The sequence below is a fragment of the Dreissena polymorpha genome, chromosome 12 (genome assembly GCF_020536995.1).
Source record: "Dreissena polymorpha isolate Duluth1 chromosome 12, UMN_Dpol_1.0, whole genome shotgun sequence".
NCBI lineage: Eukaryota > Metazoa > Mollusca > Bivalvia > Myida > Dreissenidae > Dreissena > Dreissena polymorpha.
In genome coordinates this window covers 18,762,101-18,786,421 of record NC_068366.1, presented here as the reverse complement: position 1 = coordinate 18,786,421, position 24,321 = coordinate 18,762,101, and the positions used below count along the sequence as shown (strand labels likewise).

At 34.0% G+C, this 24,321-nt stretch overlaps 1 protein-coding gene across 1 annotated transcript; it reads right to left on the bottom strand.

Annotated features, from left to right (window-relative positions):
- Positions 1-2,448: 2,448 nt before the first annotated feature.
- LOC127853624 (heat shock 70 kDa protein 12A-like) lies at positions 2,449-23,291 on the bottom strand. Its single transcript, XM_052388294.1, has 7 exons — positions 23,126-23,291; positions 17,201-17,341; positions 7,657-7,848; positions 4,895-5,116; positions 4,611-4,755; positions 4,290-4,427; positions 2,449-4,170 (listed from the first exon to the last, which is right to left on the bottom strand). Exons 1-7 carry the CDS (start codon positions 23,132-23,134, stop codon positions 3,233-3,235), a joined length of 1,785 nt encoding a protein of 594 aa, XP_052244254.1. The 5' UTR covers positions 23,135-23,291; the 3' UTR covers positions 2,449-3,232.
- Between the last annotated feature and the right edge of the window lie 1,030 nt (positions 23,292-24,321).

Sequence of the window (24,321 nt, the reverse complement as noted above, 5' to 3'; positions counted from 1 at the left end):
TAATAGTAGATGTAGTTGTTTAAGTAGTATTATACTACTACTAGCAGTCGTACTGTGGAATCACTCATTTTCGTGTTAGTCAAATCTTCGCGATTTTCGCGTTCCCACAAATTTATGACCAACGATAGTATTTACCAATATTTAAAGAGTCCAATAGTTGTACTGATTTACACAAATTTCTTTGGCATAAACTCTTATACATCTTTATGGTCATATGTTTTTTTTTGCAAAGAAATGCCGCTTTCTCAAAGATTGTTTTCTCATTCCTAAACAATGATGATACATTTGTGAATTTAATTTGTAACTAAAGACTGCATATTTCGTAAAATCGCGCGGTTGTATTTGGATACGTGTCTTATTAATCAAAGAGCAATAACTCCCTGAAAAAATATTGGACCCGAACGGCTCGAAAATATGCGCATGTCCGCCCTACGTGTATGCTGCATATCAAGTTTAGTCAAAGTCGGAGCATTAGTTTCTGAGATGTCTCCCGAAACGAATTCTTTATTATTCAAAGAGCAATATGACAAAACTTGAATGTTATTTCCTTATTAGAGCTTGTATACGATAAATGTATTGAATTTCCGCACTGTTTATGTGAACATTCCTTACATTGGAAGATAAAGAAACAGTGTTTCGGTCATAAACAAGAACCTATAATATAATGTCATGGCCTGCACAAGGGTCGGAGAAACAACTCATACACTTGCATAACTGTCATCAAAGTACTGACAGTTCTGGTGTGACGATGCTTTTGAAGAGGATGGATATAAAAGCATCAATTTAAGTTTATCTACATCACCACAATTGTGTATGTGGGTACGAAAATTTTGGGAACGAAACAAAAATGGGTACGTACATTTTGGGTACAAAAATTATGCCCGAACAAAATTGGGTACGAAAAAAAATTTGGTTACGAAAAACAAATTGGGTACGAAATAAATGGGTACGAAAAATTTTGGGTACGATTTTTTTAGGGGTACGTAGAAGTAGTACCCATGGGGAACTTGACCCATTCAGCGAAACTGGGAGGCGGGTTACATTCTCGATCAAATATAACAAGAAATATCTTAACAAAGATATTCGACGTGTATTTTCTGTACCACTTATCTTAAAAAACGTTCTGTTACAGTAAAACGTTTGTGGTTTATAACATTACGTTACGTAGAAGATATATTCAAAACTTGACATGCTCTTTAATTACACCATGCTCTTTAATTTCACATGTATATCATACCAAACTTTATATATCGTTGTTTCCTTTCCTAAGTTGATGATGTTATGTGTACGGACGTGATTTCACATGCCCATGTGCATGAACATATAATTTTTCACTTTGAATATTGTTTTTTCTCTTATTCAATACGCTTTGGCATCATTGTTCGTTAAGTACGGCAATAATTTCATGATGATTCCCGAAAGTAGGTATGAGCACATAGTCGAATACGAATTGAATACGTGAGTTCGCCCATGAACACATGGTAAGGTTAACTAAATCTCCGCGATATATATGACCTAATGCACAATGTATGTGTTTAAAAGAGAAAACAATACCCAACAAACGAAGGAATTATCAAACATCGTGTGTGCACTGATGTGGCTCTGTAATTTCTGTTTGAAAAGTTTATTATTAAAATATGCAAAATGAAAGAGCACGCACAAGAGAGAGTTTCATAGTTATCGCACGGCTATTATGCTGTTTATATACCATACTCGCTTTAACGTTTACAAATGGCAGGTTCGAAATAATTCGTTTTGTTTACACTCATCATTGCGTTAAACGTTAATTATACACGTTTTCATTCGCAATTTATTTACAGAATTACGACAAATGTCAAATACAATACAGAAAATGCATAGTTGTTACATTGATCTATAAACATATAATGAATTGAATATAACTGATTTAACATATAATGAATTGAATATAACTGATTTAAAATTAACGTTTTCAAACTATTAATAAATCTTTTCCTCAAAATATGCTGTCCTATTTATAGCTAAGCTTCCTTTATCTGTATCAATGATAATCAGCGAGGTATGCCGATTAGAAAAAATCGAGCTGGCTCTGTCTTTTACAAAGATCGCCATCGTGAAGAATTTTTTCTGGTATGATAACTTAGACGAGCTTCTTCGCAGCATCGTCAATAATGTTCTTGTAGTCGACAATTACATATTTGTGTCTCAATAATCTACAATAATCATTGCTGTTATTTCAAGTGATCCATCACGAAACTTGGTCGCGTTTAAATGGTCTTATAGAAAATGTGTAATTGTTTGGTAAAGACGAACGTTCGTGAGTGATGCTATTATAACTTATACGCCTACTCATTTTTCAATTTTCAAATGCTGTTTTTAAACTAAACCGATTAAAAACAGCATTTGCATAAATAAAACATGTTCAATGTTCAATACCCACCAGTAATTTAATATCGAAGGAACTAAATATATTTTAATCGTAATTTTATTTCTATAGTTTACATAATACAATATTTTGTACATGTGGTTTGGAAATACATTGAACTAAAATATATAGACATATTTTTTATAAATAAACACGTACATTCCCTAATAATTAATCGTTTGCAATAATAATAGCATCGATTGTCCAATGAATCGTTAACTAGAATGGACAGTCACTATCTATTCACAATTAATAATACACACAACTCCAGTACATGTTAAAAATAAGACGAAAATTAAAACCTTGAATATGAAAACTTGAAGTCGTCTTGCCACATTTGTTTCATATAATTATTCGGTGTTTAAATCGATTTCAAATTAATACACTTTTCCTTTTCATTCAATCTTTTGATTAAGTGAAAGCGTTTGTTTGTCATAGGGTAGAATGTATATTTTGTAGGCCCTTAAAGTTACATGCGTAGTGATGTTTAGCAAATTATAATTCTTTTATGGTTATTATAATATCGAGAAAAAGTACTTTGCTATGAAGGTAATGCTGTTCTTATATAAAAACGCGAAATTTAAATAAAAAAAGGTTGTTCAATGTTTATTTTCTAGTACGTTATATTTAAATGTACCATTGACAGCTTCGGATAACATCACTCCTTCAAAATCATGTCTAGGTTAATAATACTTATCTAAAAAGTCAAGTTAAAATTACAGAATACCAATCGCCTTTTAATGCGAAAACATATACAGTGCAGGACATTCATTTAAACGAAACAAAACAGGATTCGCACATTGTCACCTTAGATACACACAGGCAGTGTTAATTAAAGCGTATTACTGCAGGACATTCCTTGCCATTATGTGCACACTCAGCAATTACGGAGAGTTGTGTGCCCCCGTATATCATTCTGACGGACACCCCTCGTTTGCTTGATTCTTCTGCCGTTGGAATCTCAACTTTAATATTAGCAATTTCCCTGCAGCCACTATCCGTTGTATACATTACAGATCCATCTGTTGGTCCAACCTCCGAAGACTCGTACACTGGAATACTGATTTCTTTCTGTGCCTTATAAAGAGGAGTGTAAGTTTTTGCTTCTAAGGCTTCGTTGAGTGAAACTGAATCTCCTATCTTGACATGTATGTCAAACACGTCTTTGCATCGATGCACCTTATTTTCCTCATCAAACCATTTCTTCGATGGATTGTGCGTTGCTTCTTTAAATATTGTATTTGTACGAACGCCATATGTTGCTCTGCTGATTCTACTCTTGTAAATGAAAGGGTCGTGTCCAAATAAAACAGCACCCGTTAAAACAGCACGAAATGGAGATGTTGGAACAACAACTTTTACATCTGGAAATGTTTTCTTAATATTATCTCCCACATTTTGTTTAACAATACCTGATTCCGCAAAACCGCCAACTAGTACAACAATCTTGATTTCAGGTTGCTCTTTTAACACCTTCAATATGGTCGCATTAATTAAATCACACGGCGTTTTAAATAATTTTTCACGAACGAACACTCGATTTACTTCAAGTGTCTCTTCGTTTTTGTTGTATGAAATCGGTGCTCCATCTACGAACTTAATTTTATTGTTAGTAATATATTCACGAACAAGTTTTGGAGTAGATAATTTAATTTTCTCCTCTGACGAATCTGGTATGATTGAAAGCTTGCTTGCTTCAAATTCTCGCTCCAACTTCATTATTTCAAACGGCGTTGCTTCTTCGAACAGCTGCTGTACCGTTTTACCTATTATTTATCGAAAAATAATGAACAAGGATATGTCATTAGTATGCATTAGTATAACATGCAAACTGAAACAAAAACGAGTAAATCTTGTAGTCCATCAAAATTGATAAATGACATACCTTCGAAGCTGTCGTACATGGCTTGAGAGAAAGCCTCATTTACTTGTTGCCCACCAACGCGCTCTCCCGCAACATTGCACAATTCTTTCAATTTACCGTCACTTTGAACCTCAACGGCAGACAAGTCACCCGTGCCACCTTTAAATGAAAAAGCGCACTGATGAAATTGTTTGCGTGAAAAAAAATGTGTTTACATAAAGTTTTATTCACAATATCAAAGTTACAAGTGTATTTGATGCCATTTACGAATTAGCTTTTCTCGTCTGTTCAGGCCTTTGAGTGAAAAACAAAAGATCAATTTTTGAAATATGAAAAATTTGCCTCCAATATCCGCAGTCAAGAATTTGGTTCCAGGCATTCCAAGATTGCACATGTTGATTTGCTGCTCCTGTGGTAGGTGAATGCAATAAACTGCAGCGCATTCAGGCTCTGACGCCAATAGAAGATTATTGTCAGCAATACCTGTCTGAATAATGGTATATCATTTTATAAACAAAATTATCAGTATAAAACCAGACAAAAAATTCAGATGACAAAATATAAAAAAAACATGAAGCGTTTTAAGAAAGACTTTGTAGAAATAAAAAACATATAATTCAAAGTACCATTTCTGCTGCTTTTCTCATAAAACCTCTGGTTGTCTGAGACCACAAAGCAGGCACCGTAACGACCCACACGGTTTTATTCATAACGTCTTCAGTATCAAATGTCTTGTTCTTGTTCAAGAAGTCTTCTTTGAGGGCCTTAATGAACAGAAACATTATTGTCAAAATATCCTGTGGGAATCCGTCAACGCTTTCCGTCTGCACATCGGTACTTTTGTTCGACTGCAATAGGAAATTAAATTATATTTAACCACACTTGTATTCATAGTAGGTACAACAGATCAAAAAGGTCAAAATGAGTCTTATTCAAATCGACAACATTTAATTTTCTTTACACCTAAAGTTAATGAAACTGATGGAATTGTGTGACTAATATATTCATATAAATATGAGAGGTAAAATTAAAAGATCCAAGGCTGTCACAAGCCAGTACTTATGGTAGCTAAGCACCAATTTTTCCTTAGACTAAATCCAATTTTAATGTATTGAGTGAAAACCTATTTTTCAGTAAAAAATGGCTGAGGTCGACTTGATTAAAACACAATCCCACGATAGGTCTGCATTAAATTTGCATAACACTAAATAACTGCACAATAATCTCCATCCATATATATTATGACCACTCAGACATACAATCATTTTAAATTAAGTATTTGTAGACAAACACACACATATGGGGCCGTTACACGCAATTGATTACCTTAATTCTATTAGCGCAATAAGTGGCTTGATTCAGCTAAATTACATTGCAAAATTATAAGCCTTGGTAAGTGATATCACATGATTACACCAACGAAATAAGTGAGTTTCAATTACATATCATTAGTACTTACAGAGGTATATATTTGTCGCACGCAAATCTTAAACTGATTATTATGGCTCACGCAAACCTAAACCTGGCTTTGGCAAAAGGGTTAAAAATCCTCCTTAACTAAAATATGGCGACAGTTATAGGTATTTGACCGTGACTTTTTATGAAGACCTTGACAACATAAATGCAAGAACTATAGGTGCAATTAGATGAATAAATGTTTAATTTCAGGTCAGAGATGTTGGTCGTTATGTTTTACCTCATATAAAGGCCTTGAATATATTTTAAACATTATAATTGAATATCTGTAGAATAAACATATATATGTAACTGTGCACTAAAATTTTAACCTGACTGTTTCTTGATTTACTCAAACTTTAATCTTACTTCAACAACAATAAAATAATGCATAATCGTACAAAAAGGCAGGTAAGACATGGATGTAGGTCAGTGACTGATTGTAAAGATCATGCGTACACGTGCAAAGTTGTTTTTCAATACATGTATTTCAATCTATGTAGAAAAGTTATTGCAGGTTCTCATTAAACTGAATCTTTTAATTCAGATAGGGTATATAATTTGCATAAATTGCCTGTAAATTTTAACGAAGTTGGTCAGTGACTTAACATAAAGACCAAAAACACTTATTAAAGTTTTAAATAGCAATATCTGGCGTAGAACCAGTTATATTTAGATACAAATCTCAACAAAACCTTTACACAAACGCAGACGGTGAGTAGTATAGCTCGGAATAGTCAATCGATAGTCGAGCTATATATGAAGTAATATTTGTTATTCGGAACTCTCCAGTCTGGGATTTTCCGATATTTGAGCACGCGCGGTAGGTACAAACAAAAGCTGACTTACATAGTTTAAAAGAGTGTGAATTAATAATGTATCTTATCGCTGAATAGTAAACACCACTTTTTCTGCTCAAACGTTCGTTATAGTTGATACAAATACCATGATTTAATCATTTTGCTTTAGATGAACTAATCTCAATCGTGTTTAATATGTAAGAATACTATGTAACACGATATAATGCTGCATGTACATGTGCACAGCTTCGGTCACGTAACTATGTCATTGCATATACTGTGCGTAGGCATGGGCATATAGTTTAAATAGAAGTATGTCAACGAAACTACCAAGACATTGATTCTATCGTATATACATTATGCTATTCAAATATATTTAAAATCATACAGACAAGTACCAAACAACAAAAACCTTACTATCATCAGTCCATTCGTAGAACTAGAACTAATATATCGTTTCATATCAGTTGGATATTTATATGTCTATTGATATAGCTCATTTGTGATGCTTTTCTTTAATCTAATCTGAAAAGTAAAGAAAATTATTCGCTAAAGCATAAGACCTTAAGATCAGAAGGCACATCACTAACAAGTTTTGCAATACATTACTCATATTTGCTATATCTATAAAGCATGCCGAAAAAACAAGAACATGCATAATGTTTTTTCAGAAGAAATATTGCATATGTCAATAGTTTGTATAGGTCCCTTCATTACCATACAGCTGACAATGTCTGCTTTTCGTATATTTTAAGGATGTTAGCTACTGGACATATTCATATAGGCGGCTGTACATCTGAACGGTGTATTTAGACTTTAATCCTGTATTAAACGTCTGACATACATGAAAACATTGTTAGATTTGTTATGTGTAATTATTAATAATAACAGTAATAGTAATAACAACAAAAGACTTGAATTTCGACATTTCCTTAAAGAAACACTACTGTCGTTTATATACTTATTATCCACTACTGAATGGGAAGCAAATCGGATATCGACGTTACTGGCCATTACGGTATTAATGACAATGTTTGTACCTCTCGCGCGCGCTCAGATATCGGAAAAACACACAGCGCGCGAGTTCCGAATTAAAATTATTACAACTATAATATTTTAAAATCTAAATATACCTTATTCAATTCATACAGCAGCATTTTAAATCGTTTAAAAAGTTGATAGTGATGCTTTTCCTTCTGGTATTGACTGTCTGATTGGATATGTGCATGCTGACTTTCGGCGGTGTGTCCGAATGCCACAACGCTTGGAAGTTCCTTTTTGTCATCGGTGTATTTCAGTAGCAATGATGTGCTGGTCTTGTGAATCTGTAAACAACAGTAATTTCATCATACATATTGGATGAACCAATCTTTAATTTTGTGATGAATACTTAACATTGTGTTTATTTATTGCACTAGATTGTTTAGGCAATGTCTCAATTTACTTAAATCATGGAATGACGGAGCATAACAAGATTTTCTCTGATAACACGGCCGTTAGTCACTGACGCCACCTCTTAGGCTATTTTTCCATGTTTTGCATTAGTTTAAAAACTGGGAAATATAGTGCGATTCATCGAATAGATATTTTCGTAACAGTGATGAATGGCCGCGTTGTTATATGTCTGGAGTTTTACTTGTTCCTGTATCATAAAAGTACGGTTGCATTTTTTTCACATCGCGCCCTATATCCTTCTGAGTTCGTCGTGTTTTGTTACCAATCGTAAAGCATGGAAATTATCAGCTATTTAAAAATTATGCTTTTTATTGACGATTTTCCGTGTGTGTTATATTAATATTATTTAAATTTATTATTCAAATTTCTGAATAACTTTAAAATGCTAATTTTATTCAAGCAACTAATTGGTGGGACTGAATTTTAAATTTGGTAACTGAAATTTAGGTTTAATGTAACTTGTTGGTAAGTAAGAATTATTCAAACCATGATCATTTCTTCGACAGTGGTAGTAATGCGTTTGCTTCAGATGGGGTATTTAATAAAAATATGTCATGATGTGCTTTGTTTAAAATGCTAGCAATATCATGTTCATATTATTGCATGATGTAATTTCTGATCTAGTGTACTATAAATACTTACGTAAATCATTGTCATAAGGTGTAAGTGTCCGAAAGCAAAATCAAATACGGTGCTTAACTTATCTTTAATAATCATATAGCAAAATAGTAGTATAAAAATATAAACTGGCGTGTTAGTTCGTTTTTCGGGTTACGAGTAACGTTTTTGTTTTCTTAGTCATGATGTCTTTATCGGTGCTCTAATTTTACATCGGGGAATCGCGTAGTTTTGTTTATCAAATCAAATATATGTATATGTAAAATACTGTATATCGAAGGCTGTGTGCAATGTTCGACCTGCTAATGCGTACTTCGAGAACAGGTGAAGTATTTCTGGGGCATTATAATACAGTTTGGATTTAAGATATTTAATTTTGCCCTAATGTCTGTGTTACGAAAATACATTTTGCCAAAGCCGTGACAAAAAAGATATCCATTAAAGTTTGAATCGAAAATGGATCATGAAATATCACTTATATGTATAAGTATTTTTTGTACAATTATGGAGTCGGTCATAATATAAAACATTTCCTAGCAACTAACAATACATTGATTCAAGAGGTATTTAAACTGATCCTGGTAGCGCAGTCCAAGTGGCGTCCATGATGGCCGCCGTAACCTATTAATGATGATAATTATGTGACTATCTACTCAAATTGATGATATTGGTGTCTATACGTAGGTTTCGGGGGGAGAAGCAAAGAGCACATTAAAATATTAAAATACTATGTTGGTCTATTACGCAATACAGAAATGCAACATGGCGTCCAAATGGCCGCTAACATATTGACTGTAAGTGCATAACTATTGACTCAAACGTGATGATTGTTATGTTTACCGCCACTGTTAGGTGGACAGGAAACACATTTGGATTATTCAACACGCAAGTGGGCCATTAAAAGGTAAGTCCTATATGTGATTTAACATCGCAGTACAATGCTACAGGCGTTTTAGTGTAATTTGACTCAACATGGATAAAGATCTATAACTAGGGTTAGTCGGCTGAAGAGGCTCATAAGCCTGATTGAGAAAGCATTTCAAATTAACGCTGTAGAACCTCATGTCGCACTGGCACAAAATAACTTTTCCAAAAAGCATAAATTTTTTTAGCATTTAAAGATTCCTACTGCATTGCCCTATTTTTGTTTAAGCATACGTGTCCTGTTTGAGATTTAACCTGTACCTGATACATAACGATTGAAAAGTTATCTTCCTTGGTTATAACTACACCATTTGAATGCATTTAAAATAGCAGACACAATTTAAACAGGCATTTTCTAAATAGTGAAATCAAATTGATGTACGTAAACTAAAATTCTCTCTGATATTGTTGTCAATATAAGGAATTTCAATCTGTCTGCAGGTATACTTAATTTTTAATGCAGTTGATATTGTAAAAAAAAGAGAATGCTTAGTTTTGACTATTTACCCAGGTTGCAAAATTTGGGTTTTATTAAAACTTGATTTCTATACAAGGGACGAAAGTCAAAGATCATTCTTACAATACTATCTTTTAAATGCAGCAGTGTTATTTTAATTACCAGGTTCAAAGTTATAAACAGCAGATTTTTTTTGCCTTAAATTACAGCTTCTTGCAAGCTGTTTCCCAATTGCAAACAGTAAGAAAGGCTGTTTCCCAATGGCAAAAAGTCACATTTTTTCCCCCAAAACTGAACACAATTTCATCAAATTATGCCAAACTTTTTTAATAAATTCAATAATTGTATTTTTGAGATTGTTTTACAGCAATTTTATTCCCTAGCACTTAATAATATAAATTTAAAAAACAGTAAAACATGCACTTATAAACAAATGGTATGACGTTATTTTTTATCATATGGGTAGTGTTTAATTTTTCTCACTTGCATGGTCTATCGCGCCTTTTTTCCCAACAAAAAAGGCACAGGCTGTAAAATATAAAGCGAAAACAAAAATCACTTAACATTAAAGAAAAGCAAATTTGAGTGACTGGCTATTGGGACAATAGAGCAGGAGAATTAATTTGCAATTCGTTTTTCACAATTTCAAACAGATTTTTAGCTTTGTTTTAATTATTTATTCTTTAAAATATTATAGAATTTTCTGTAGTTGTGATATACCTTGGGACCTAGAAGGTTAAGAGAACCCATTCCGATATTGAAGCTTGGGCGTTATAAACAACAAAATATAAATACAGACCACCTTTGTATCATATCAGTATTAGGTTGTGTCAACATTACCAGTAAATTGGACATATTCTGTGCAGAATGTAGCAGCTTTAAATCAGAGCAGTAAACAAGTAATTATTGACACTTTTTCAGGAATGATTAAACAATGATTGCGAACTCAACCAGGGAAGATTTGTGTCCAATATGAATAGAGCATATTCAGAATTCAATTAATAATTGGGTTAATATTCAGTTGCAGGGATTGAAGGGAATACATGAAGCTAGTGCGATGCGGAAGGACGATCTTGTAAATAAGGCCGGTACTTAAGTACATACAAACTGTCGTCAGCAGTAAAAAATGATAAAAATATTAAAAGTTATGTTGCAAAACAAAATTGTAGTTCTGTACAAAAGAGGAGCACATGGCAATCAAGAGGGGGTTTTGAAAGTCATCAAGACTGCATACTCTGTGGTTGTAATGTTGAATTGGACAAACAGCATTTTAGCTGGGCACGTACTAACCAATTTGTGGAGATAAATTTAGAGGTCTGTGATTCCTGTTCAGATGAGTTCGCAATTTCTATAGAAGACAACAAACACCACAGTCGAGGAGAAACGTTAACCCTATTGTAAGTTTCTCCAAAGAAACAGAATGTTCATGCAGAAAGGATGATATTTTTTTCGTGACAAAAACAAGGCAAGAATGATTGCTCTGATTAAAACAGCTCTGACTGGATGTTATGTCGTTCTGTCACCAGGGGATGCAGACGTTGATATTGTTAAAGCAACAGTGGAGCGATCCCGTCGTAGCACGACAACATTGATGGGCGAAGAAACAGATTTACTCATCTTGCTCCTGCATTACTCCATAATGACAATAACACCGTCTTCGTCCGCTTTGATGTAAACAGTCTAAGGAACACAAAGTTAATAATAATTAAAATAACTTTTTGTTTATGCTAACTCAGGCTGTGAATCAACTTCAAGAAATTTCGTCATCGGAAAAAATCGGTTTTTCGGAAATTAGAAAAAACCCTGTTCATATCTTGAAGTAATGTGTTAGTTCCCTCCTTTTTCAAACAAGTCTCAAGAGAACATATCAATTCTTTGCAATGCTTGATGGTGGATCTGTTTGGTGGCAAGTCCAATGATTCCTTAGACTCACTGCGTTATAACATTATCACAAAGAAAAAGGGTACTGCCGACCGAAACATTCGTCCCTGATCGACTTCTCCCAACATCACATGCCAGTATTCTATAGCCAACGAGTATACTATAGAATCATAGTATGGATGTGGGTGGCAAATAATATAAAACCTACTGACTGGGTATGTAAACAGGACAACGAGCAATTCCAATAAAGACCCAAAACAATACAGCGACTGAAGTACTCTTGAACATAAACCTGTGTAACTGTTCTATAGGATGTAAATCCTCTCGACACAGCTGCAGACGCCATGGACTCCCCTGCACTGTTGTATGTGGCGGTTGCTTACCTGACAAGTTTTACAGTCCAAACAGTTCACAAGAGCTCAGAACTGAGGAGGAAGATGATGACACCGACAATTTAACGCTCTGAGACAAATGCTATGGACAGAAGTTTTTGTGTTTCAGGTGATATTGAACAGATGAATGCCATGAAAAATATATCATTATTAATTAATTCGATCAAAGTGTTCCTTGCCTCTCAAAATCTGGCGTTTGACATAACAATCATCACATTTGAGTCAAACGTTATGATTTTGTGGTCCTGCGTATTCTGTCGGTGGCAATTTTGGACGCCATGTTGGATTTCTGTGTCAAATAATTAACAATATGTTTCAAGATGTTTTAAAACACGTTTTAAGTCTTGGTACACTGAATTTTGTGATTCTTATACAAAATATGTACTTTTTTCAGAATAACAATAGTTGAATGTATAATGAACAAAATCATTCTCAGTATATATACTTATTATTATTATTATTATTATTATTATTATTATTATTATTATTATTATTATTATTATTATTATTATTATCATCATCATTATTATTATTTAATAAAATAATGTGGTTTATTTGTTTAAAAATAAACCGGGTTATTTTGTTGAAGTTTCGAACTTTTTGTCTCTTAGCTTATACCTATGGTGTGTAACCTACGGCATGTAAACCAATTAGCTGAAAACGACGAAATAGTTCGGGAACGGTATGACTAATAGTCTATTCCGATTCCTTTTTTCTCCAGCGCTGGAGAAACTTGTTGCAACTTTGAAATTCATTGTTAAAAACTCGTATCGCATCGCAATGCCGCGAGGACGAAAGCGAAAGACGCCTGCGGAAGAGATGGAGGCAGCCTTGCTGGAGCCCGCGGTAGAAAAACCTGCGGGTAATTTCATTGATATTCAGAAGATTATGCGTGAATCGCAAAGTGTTCCCACGACATCTCATGTTTTCGAATCTGTCTCAACCCCCCCCCCCCCCAATGGTCACATGGTGTGGTGGTGGTGGTGCGTTGGGGTCCCTCCCAAGTCGCACTTTTGATCGAACTCGTTGCACGAGCGATGAGGTCTTCGGACATGTTTCAATGCAGCTCCGAGAACGCATTTGGAACAACCAGTTTGTAAATTTAACATTAATGTTAAAAGGTTCATTGGAGTTGCAGGATTATTGTTCTGGTGGGGGGATCCTTTACCAGGGACCAAATGGGAACATCGAGACAAGGCCAAGGGAGGACAAGTCCCAAATTCAAAACATCAATCAATGGACTGATGCATTTATCATTTTTATGTCTGTGTATATTGTTTCACATAGGCATGAGGCTCCCAGTTTGTTTAAATATATATATATAATATTAGGGAGGCAGCCAGCAAGCGTGTTGGTTTTGCTTGGCGTTCCTATAATGTTCGATTCCGGCTACGGCAGGAAGTCAGCCCAGCATCCTGGGCGGAGATCAACACGGACCTCTGGTGGCGTTGTACGCTATCAGGGGACGGTGTGTCAGCCCCTTGTAGTACTGAAACGCCAAGGGGACCAGGAGTCGGTGCCTCGTACCCTTGCCTAGACTTCAATAAGGGCGCCTGCTCTTGGTCAACTTGTAGATTCTCACATACATGTTTCCATTGCGGGGGCAGTCACCCAGCCTCTTCCTGCTTCATAAAGCAAGCATTGCCATCAGCTCAAGGGCATTCATTTCAATTTGCTACCCCAAGTTACAGACCCCGGTTAATACGAGGTGCACACAGTGGTCAAATCCGCTCAGCAAGACCCCATTAATTCAGACCTAAAGTCACTGGCTCCTTCACCAATAAACGTAAGCCATCTTTCAAAAGCGCTTGCTTATTTTAAAGGCTCTATAAAGGTGAAGATCCGTAATTATTTACCGATTTTTAAATATTTTTTCCGTATTTTATATATAAAGATTATCGAAAAACAATATATATATGCTATTGGACATAACCATAAAAATATGAGCAATACAACTTGTTTTGAGCTCAAAATACAGTGTCCTCCAAGTCAATCGTGTTTACAAACAATCTGTTTATTTACATCGCTGTTTACTCGGAAAAGTGAAAGTGAAAGTGACTCAGGTCACCAAAAATATATCGTTGGTTTTCAATGTTTTCCGGTATCACTCACAAAGTATGTCTCTTCTAATAATGGTCAAAACGTTTGAAGTGATCTAATTAGTTACTTTTTGCTGGTAAAAAGTTGTTTAAAATAGAATTAAAAGTGTGTGTTCTTTTGGCTATTTTAGGCTACGTCATCGCTTTGGGGTTACACATCACGTTAGTTGCAAAATTGTAAACATTTCTTCCAATTATGAAACGGGTATATCTTCAATACTTCTTGACACCGTTGCACCTCAGCTGTGTTATTAGCGTTTTTTAACTGAAATCCGGTAAAAATTAGACCAGTTTATATGCATAATAATTGGATTTGTCACCTTTATAGGGCCTTTAAGTACCGCGACTCAACAGATGAACAGTATAATTTGTATTATTTTCGATTATTAATAATGAGCTCAATCTTCACCCCTAGTATTACGGTGAGATTTTTGGAACAATGGAACCACATGCAGGAATTTTTTGTATAGTTTAATATTTCAGGTAGTACGAGCGGCAAAGTTTTAGATTTTGTCCTGCCCTACACGAATATGTATAAAACGTAGGTGGTTTAACAATACACTAAAAAGTTATTTGTATTATTTGATGGATGATTTGGAACCGCGATATGGAACACTTCAGTAGCTGAAAATAGAGTTCAAGGGACGCTACCCATGATTTAACTCTATGAGTGACGTAATCCTATTCGAGTTGGCTCCCTTGGCTATATATGTATACTGTTAGGTCGTTTTAAATACACACGCTTATGACGATGAGTCATAGAGTTAACATTGTGTGAAAGGAGTAAACATCTTTTATGGTGGACTACTGTTAAAACGCTAAGCGTTTATTAGCTAATGATTGATTTCTTTTCGTAATAAATAGATAAAAGATAGCTGAATTTTTGGCGGAAAAATTTTCTTGCGAAAATTTATTGTGGCGGAAAAATTCAAGTAGCCGACAGTCTCCTTTGGTAGTCACATTTTTGGAAATTTCAATATTGTTATAATTCTGAGGGTGCTAATTTTGTGTGGCCGGTAGTCTTCGGATTGCTGAGTGTAAATCCATACTTAGGTGGTTACCTTCTGATTATTACAAAAAAATAGTTTATTAAATTTTAATATTATAATAATTCTGAGGGAGCTATTTTTGTGTGGCCGGTTGTCTTCGGATTCCTGAGTATAAATCAATACTTGGGTGGTTACCTTCTGATTATTACAAAAAATTAGTTTATTACAAAAAAAATAGTTTTTTGTGGAGATGGGTTTTGCTCGGATATAGGTAACTCCCAGCTCTTATTTGGCTTTTATCTGGATAGTTAGTCACTTTGCGGAATTGCTTTACATAGCGGATTTTCATATTGCGGAATTGCTTTACGCGCATTTGCATATTGCGGAATTGCTTTAATGTGCGGAATTTTGCGGATTTGGATAACATTGCAATTTTTCGGATTTGAATAACATTGTGATTAATGTTGCGAATTGCTCACTATTGCTTATAATAAGAGACTGTCAGCTACTTAAAATCAGGAAGGCTACTTGGGGTAATCATTCCTGATGTACATATATTTGATGTTGTGGCTCATTCTCTTCAACTAAAATTTTATTTTAACCTAGTCCATATGTGCTAGTCATTTGTTATTGCAAAGGAAACGTAAAATAAAGAAGTTATAACTTTATTTTGTGTTATTCGAAATTCATATACTAAAATAATTATTATTAAATATGGTAAAACATTCTTCATAAGTTATATCAATTGTTCATTTGTTGGGATAAATGGTTATCCTTAAAGTGTCCCTATTCCAGTTACCTACAACGCATTTCGACTTCCAGTTCAATGAAAACATGGTTGAGTTGGAGATGATCAATTAACGCAAGACAATTTCTGCTTATTAAGTACGTTACGTAAACGATGTTTTATTTGCATTTAGATAAAGATTATACAATTATTTAGTTTTGTATATAATACTTGCTTAATAAATTATGTTCTTCATTAGTTACAACGAAATTGCGATTTTAATTACTGGGTGGGGAAAATGGGAATCGAAAAATACACAAATATAAGACACTATGCCTTAATGTATTCCTCATTCCAAATGACTTAAAAATGATTATTTCTATTGTATGTTTTATTCCATGCTGTGTAGACACATTGTTAGACATGAAGTCATCTATTTAAAGGCTATTTATCGATTATTTTAAATAGGGAAATTCCAGAACTGAAAATTAGCATTTAAACATTTAATACGTTTTTTTTTCATTTTGTGACAACGCAATAATGCAAAGATGTCTTGTTTCACATTCAATTTGGTATCCTTCATATATGCATAATTGTCATTTAAGATTACCATGATTTTCCTGTTCAACAAGATGCATAAAACCAGTGTATAGTTGTACAAGTTACGTGAACATACGATTATATTATTTGTAAACATTAACTTAAGCCTTTCCTAAACATTTATCAAAAATAGCCGATTGCTACATGATATATACTAAATTAAATGTGCATTTTTATATTATGCATTTAAAACTGTTATATCAAACTGATTATGGCACTGTTGGTCCTTTAAAAAAGAGAGATTAAATTAACGCTATATATTTAAATCATAACGTTAATTTAATCTCTCTTTTTTAAGAAATGCAATCAGTTGCAATCAGTTTGACTTGTTTTACCTATTCACTTAATATCTTTTTTTTAAATAACGTAATTACAAGTTTGCCAGAATGACGGACAGAGTGATGACTAAGCTTCGCTCTTAACTGTTCACGGAAAGCTTTTTTCTTCAACAAACTATATAAACAAACACTTCTATATTTATTATCTAAAACAACACAACAAGAAACTAAGTCCTGATATATTATTATTTATTTACTTGAGGTGCGCCTGTTCCCCAGTTTGTGTTGAATTCCACACTCCCTTTTGCCTTGAAAGCGCTTCTCCATTGCCAGGCATAGCCAGAATGTGTAGATCCCACATCAATAGCCACCACGAGAATTGGGTCTTGAATTACTTTCTATAATAAATAACCCAAATAATTACGAAGGTTTTTCCAAAAATTCATGTTACGAATGATATGCTAGGACATACTCCAGCTGGTTAAAACACTTGCTTCTGAGCCCTGGATAGTGTTTTGTATTTAATTAATTGTATTTATTGTGAGTAAAAAGAAAACAAAGGCCATAAACTTGCTGTATGTGTTGATTTTCTAAAGGAATGTGAGTGGTTTGAGAAATATGCATTTTATCAGGTTGTATTGAATAATATGAAACTTCACTATACAATTCTAGCTGTATGGTTATTTCTTCGGAGTAATAATGAAATACCTGGCAGCTTTAAATCATCAAGTTGGTTTAAGTCAGGGCTGCAACTGAGCTAAAGCCCGACTCTTTTGCGTTATTCTTTCGCGAACTTATCACTCTTCTCGAATCGATAAATGATTGAAAAAACAAATGTTTCCATGTATAATTGACTTTTGAGATGTTATTAGTGCTGATAATGTCGCATTTATTTAAAATATTATAAGCAGCATTCTAGCTTGTTTTACATTCCTTTTGAACAAAATACATATTCTACGTTGATACTGGTCTCGTCTTTAGGAATAGTACCTTAGAAATAGACACAGGGACATAACACATGACAAACAATAATACCAGTGGATGAAAATTGGATAACCGCCTTGGAACGGTCAATGCAAATCATATCATTTAGGGTTTAAACCGATTTATGGCCACCAAACCTCACGCTTAGCCAAAAACTTTTTACTAAAAGGACACATTAACACCACTGACAACACAACATATAGCAAATAGAACAGCCATAGAAAATGCAAGTTGGAAGTTTGCAAGTAGTTATATTTGCCTTGCTGGTCATATAAAGTGTTTTCTATTTTTTATAAACAAGCATGTGACCGATTTCCAACGTATATAAAATTGTAGTGGAACGCTGTATTCCAAAAATGTGATGAGACCGTTGAGTATGCCACAAAATCTTCATACCAGCAAATGTTATTATTCATACAATAATTTGCTAACGACATAGAACACAGAAACTGTGCTTTTCTATTTAAAGTTCAGTATAGGTGTTTATCACATGCTATAGACATTTTTACATGTACTTGACGAAAACAATTATCGTTTTCTTTTGAATTTACTATTTCAACGCTTTCATTGGACATTTTATAAAAATAAACAAAATAACGTCAGTATATTCATTTTAGAAGTTATCGATACGTTTTCGTAGTCGACATGTGTTATAAAAGTCGAAGAACAGTATTGTTCAAAAGTCAGCCTACCTTTCACAACAATATTCATGAACGCGTTTAGTATAATATTGTATGAAATTCTAAATGGATACGATATTTTGCTAATGGTTTTTGAAAAATATTGGAGGCTTAATTAATTTGTTTCGTGTCTGGTTAAAATTATTTTAAATAATAATATATGCATGTGTTCTTCAAACGGTTATGCATTATTTCAAAAAATTGTAAAAGTAAAATACAACCAAAAAAACAGTTGATGTACAAAAACGAAAATAAAAAGCTTTAAAGGACTTTTATCAGAAAAGAATCGTCATTTACAGTTTTATCTGAAAATAATGTCGGAAACCCAATAATGTATTCAGTATATACGTTTATTTAATGGTGAGTGATGAAATATTGATTTTTTTGGAGAAATACTTTTCCATATAATTCTAAGTAAGGACTACTTTTTAGATTTAAAATTTAATTGAAATATACATTTGATGACTTGCATATCAATTTTCATAATTGTAAAGCATCACAAACGAGTAAATATAAATAGCGCCAAATGTTAATAGTAAAGTTATTAACAATAAAAATAAATGATGTTCTCACTTAAAGCCACACACCTTAAAATGAAAGTAGATTTAAGTATAAATAAGAAATATATTTTATCTTTGCCATTTACAATTAGCTGGTGGTAACGAGATAGAAATGCGTCTTTTTTTGCGCTTTAAAACTTAAAAATAATCGCGTTTGTTGAAATGGACGTATACGTCTAGAAATCATACTTTCGGTTTTAAAAGCGGTACCGATTGAACAATAATAAATAACTTGCTTACTAGGCTAAAGATTTAATTTTATCTATGCCAATTAGAATATATCTGGGGTAACAAGATAGAATTCCGTCTTTTTTGCGCTTTAAAACTTAAAAATAATCGCGTTTGTCGAAATGGGCGTATACGTATAGAAATCCTACTTTCGGTTTTAAAATTAAAAATAAATACTTGCTAACTAGGCTATAGATTTAATTACATTTTTGCACACTTTTAGATTGCATCTATATGTATCGATTAGCATGTATTTCATTTCAAGGGGTTTGGCTTTAACTGAGAAAGTATTTCACGGAATAGCCCAGGGCCCGTATTCACCAAACGATTCTTAGACTTAAGAATAAAGAATAGACTTAGAACCAAGAAAAATGTGTTCAGTGTTTGAATATATACAGGCCTCCACTGGTGATTATGTCATAAACAAAATGTTCTATATAAAGAATAATATAGATAGAGATGTTTACTGCAGAGTTTGACTCAAAATTAAAGAAATTCTTGAATATTCTAATTTAAAGAATTTTCTTTATTCTTAGACTTAAGTCTAAGAATTGTTTGGTGAATACGGGCCCCGAAAGCCAAACAAATGTCATCGATGTATTCACTCTATTGGAATATCCCCAGCATTGGGATTTTAACATGAATGATAAAGACATTAATATGATAACGTGCGAGTAATCTACGCAGGCCAGGTTACGAAAATATGCGAACTGATTAGATATTGAAGTATAAGTTATCAACGTAATTGTTATAGTTGATACGAATGAAATACTCATGATCTTGAAATTTACATAAAACACGAGGGACAGATGCAGTAAGGCGCTCACCTGAGTTACAAATGAACTTAATTGTTCTGAATGGAACATGTTTCACTTATAATTTATACAAAGTGAAACTTAGGCTCCCCCAGCAGGACATAAACCATGTTATATAAATAATGCGGTTCTTTCTTTATATAATAGCCATATAAGGAAAAGTGCCCCACCCTAAATATATATTTTATAACGGAGAGAAACCATTTCTTAACTTAGCCCTGATATCATTAGAAGCATTAGCAAGGTTCATTATGATTGGGCAAAACGTGTGACTTCTTTAGTGTTCACAAGGGTTCACTATAGTCATATAAGGAAAACTTCCTCGCCCCAGGCAGCCATGATGCTCAACGGTCCGGAAACATTTTCGAACTCTGAGCAAAATTAATTATGATTGGGGAAAGCAATGTAGCTTATACAGTCATAGTTCAAAAGGAACATTCACTATACCATACAAGATAAGTATATATGCAAAGCATCAAAGGGCGTCGGGAATTTCAGTGTAAAAGGCACTCAATGAAGTTACATGGAACGATTTTTTTCTACTGTAAATATTAATATATTGGCCGATTATTTTAAACAAAATAGATTAAGATACTGGTATAACCATTATCTATGCTTTTGTGTTATAACTCCCAAATAACCACTATCTCTGATGTTGTGTTATAACCCCCAAATAACCATTATCTATGATTTTGTGTTGTAACCCCCAAATATTTTATATTTCATTTTATCAACATTGGTTTCCTTTTTTTACTAGCATCCGTGTGCAGTTTTCTTTAATGGAATAGAACTGTGTAGGTTTTAAAAAATCTGCTTCATCTTGTAAGCGGAATTACATATTTTTCTCAACTTCAAGGGGAGATGATTCTGAACTTATTCTTACGTTGCTCATTTACGATAGGTGTTGAGTACTCATTGATATGAAAACACTGTAAAAGTTTTAATGTGTTTACGAAACCCCCCCCCCCCCCAACCTCTCACACATATATTTCATGGGCATAATAAAAACAAAAAATGGTTACAATAAAACAGCATATTTATTTAAACTAAAATGTCTACATCAAAACAAAAAGTTAACATAGAACACAAATAAAATAAATTGATTCTACTTGGGCTCGAACCTTGGGCCTCTCACATGTGAAGCGAGCGTTCACTACGGAACCGCTTGAAAAATCCCCATCTAACTTAGATATTAAAAAACTTAAATATAAAATGTAAACCCGGAAGTTTAAACGCTGGATAGTGAGCGGGGTTATAGGTCCATACCAAAGGGTCCATACCACTGGCAAGATACGGGTCAGGTCTGCGGCCTTCTATATGTGGTTCTTAAAAAAACCTGTAGGAGGACTTGATAGTAATGAGACTGGGGTGCTGTGATGGTGCTCCTCATTGATAAGCGGATGCATCCTTTATCAAGACTCATTATTACAATTAATAAGACGTGTCGCGCTTCGCGCTCTATAGCGCCTTTATCAGTAACTAGGTTGTTGCTAGGATAGTGGAACAAAGAAGTTTTGTTTTAATACAAAACCAGAAAGTTTCACCGGTTCGCGTATTTGCCCATTCCCGGTGATCTTTTATTATTGCCCAGTCTCTGTGATCAGTTATTAATTAAAAGAATTAGCTTTGCATTGTTGGCAATAAATGTTGAAGTAAATGTAATAGGCACAAATGCAGTACTTATTAACACTAATTTACACAAAAAATCACCACTATGCAAGATATTCTGACAATAAAAATATATACATTGATCCGTAAAATAACTTCTCCTCCCATAAGCGAAAAAAAAACGTATTACATACTAGTCGCCGCACTTCAGTGCGACGCCAATAAGGAAAACTGCTCTGCACCCTAGAAGCAATATTTGTCAATAGATCGGAACCATTCTTGAACTCGGTCATGACATAATCATAACAAATGAACAAGTTTTATCCGAATAGTACAAAAATGTTACTTATAGAGTGTTCACATATTTCCGATTCGGCCATATTAGGAAAACTGCCAAGCCATCCGGTGGACATGTTTTTCAACGGACCGGAACATCTTTTGAGCTATGCTGAGATATCAAAAGAAAAAGCAATGGTCATGATCATTTGAAAAAGAGTGACATCCAGCGCGACCACACGGGTTTCCTCATAATAACCATATAAGGAAAATTGCACCACCACACCACCCCTGGTGTCATGTTTTACAACCGACCGGAAACATATTCAACATCGGCTGATAAATTCGATAAAATTACTGAGCACGTTTCATGAAAAAATGTGAATTCTAGAGTGTTTAGAGGTTTTAAAGAAAACTTCCCCACCCGATAGCGACCATGTATTTTATTTAACCGGGACCATTTTCGAACTCAACTGAGATATCAGAACAAATGATATGAGCAAGTTTCATGAAGATTTTGGACACAAATTAACTTCTACAATTTTCAAATGCGTTTTCTTAAAGTTGCACTGGTGACTTTGTTTTTGACAGCACATGACCCAGTTTTGAACTCGGCCAGGATTTTATGGGACAAATGTTCTGACCATGTCTCACGGAGCTGGTGCAATACATGTGGCCTCTAGATTTTTGACATATTAATTGTTGACGACGGACGACGGACAAAAGTTGATCGCAAAAACGTTCTGCTCAAGGGAGCTAACACAAAATCAGCTAAATTACTGTTTAAGCATAACTATCTTTGAATATTATGAAATACATTCTGCAATATATAGTTTGCATTTATAACGCCACCACATTCATAGCTAATATGTGTATTATCTAGTGCTTTAAACCTTATGATTTTTAAAAGATTTATCGCGAATATGATCAAATCTTATTTTAAATTACAAGATCACAGTTAGTTACTTAATTGTAAATTACATGTGTAATGTTATTCCTATAAACAATGTAATAAAAAGAATTGTACATACGTGCTCCATTACTGCTAACTAGTCAAGACACATGAGGTTGATACTGTTTGCACACAAAGACGACTAATGTTCGAATGAGCCTTAAATGCTATCTCCGCGGGCAAACGTCCAAGCCGGGTGTAGCATGAATATCTTTAACTGTTGAAATATGATCACCTATATTTTACCGTCGACAAATACAGCTGATTACGCAAGCAGGTGTATTTATTATTAAAAGTTTACTTGATTTATTTTATCGAGGATAATACAAGACGCCCTATGTGTTTAATTTATCGTTCATGTTTTAAAACCGGTATTGCAATATAAAATATGAACTTGTTTAAACATCGTTTGCGTAGAAGTAATGCAGTATTTGATAATATTTTAGCTGCTTTAAACCTATAACCTGTACAATGTTGGTGACTATAATAAAATAAAATGAATCCATATGTAAAAGTATCATGCAATCGAAAGCAACCTAATATTTATGACAGTCACTGATCAATTCGTCAAATGTTTATTTGAAGAAAGTGGAACGCTTGTGCTCCGTCATGTTCTCATGGCGGCCATGTTTTATTTAAGCCGGCACCATTTTCGAATCTGGCCTACATATCATTAAAACAAATCGTCTAAGTAAGTTACAATTTTGCTTCCTCGTTATCTCATGGTGGCCATATTTTTAGTTGGTCGACTAAATTTACTGAGCATATTTTGCAAATCAGTATGTGCTTAGAAGCCTTAGCAACGGTAAGAACCGCAACTCACTTTGCAAGGAACGATTATCGCTGCCTGTCTGCACTGCAGACGACAAATGCTTTTGCTCTACTGCTACAGTGAGTGTATATATCTGCTTGTAAGACGACATTGGCCAGTCTAGTGTTTATCATTGAAATCTGTACATATTGGCTGCTTTCAGGGAAGACGGGGCTTAATGCATGTCAAATAAGATTAGCCTGTGCAAACTGATTAGCCTGTGCAATGCACACAAGCTAATCGAGGACGACAACAGCGAACAACATCAGTGCCTTCAGCGCTTTGATTTTATTTAAGCTGTAGACATTTTCGACTTGGGCCTAAATATCATAAAAACAAATATTCTGAGCAAGTTTTATGATAATTGGAATAAAAATGTGACTTCTAGAGTGTTAACGATGAAATACTATAGTCAGCCATATTAGAATTAAAGCGCTGAAGGCACTGAAGTTGTTCGCTATTGC

Bases quoted from the DNA above. Each gene is read 5' to 3' on its own strand.
- LOC127853624 (XM_052388294.1), bottom strand. The intron at 7,849-17,200 runs GTAAATAAATAA...TGTTGTTTACAG, and splicing joins GGGGAACAGGCGCACCTCAA to ATTCACAAGACCAGCACATC. The intron at 5,117-7,656 runs GTATATTTAGAT...TTCCTATTGCAG, and splicing joins TGCTGTATGAATTGAATAAG to TCGAACAAAAGTACCGATGT.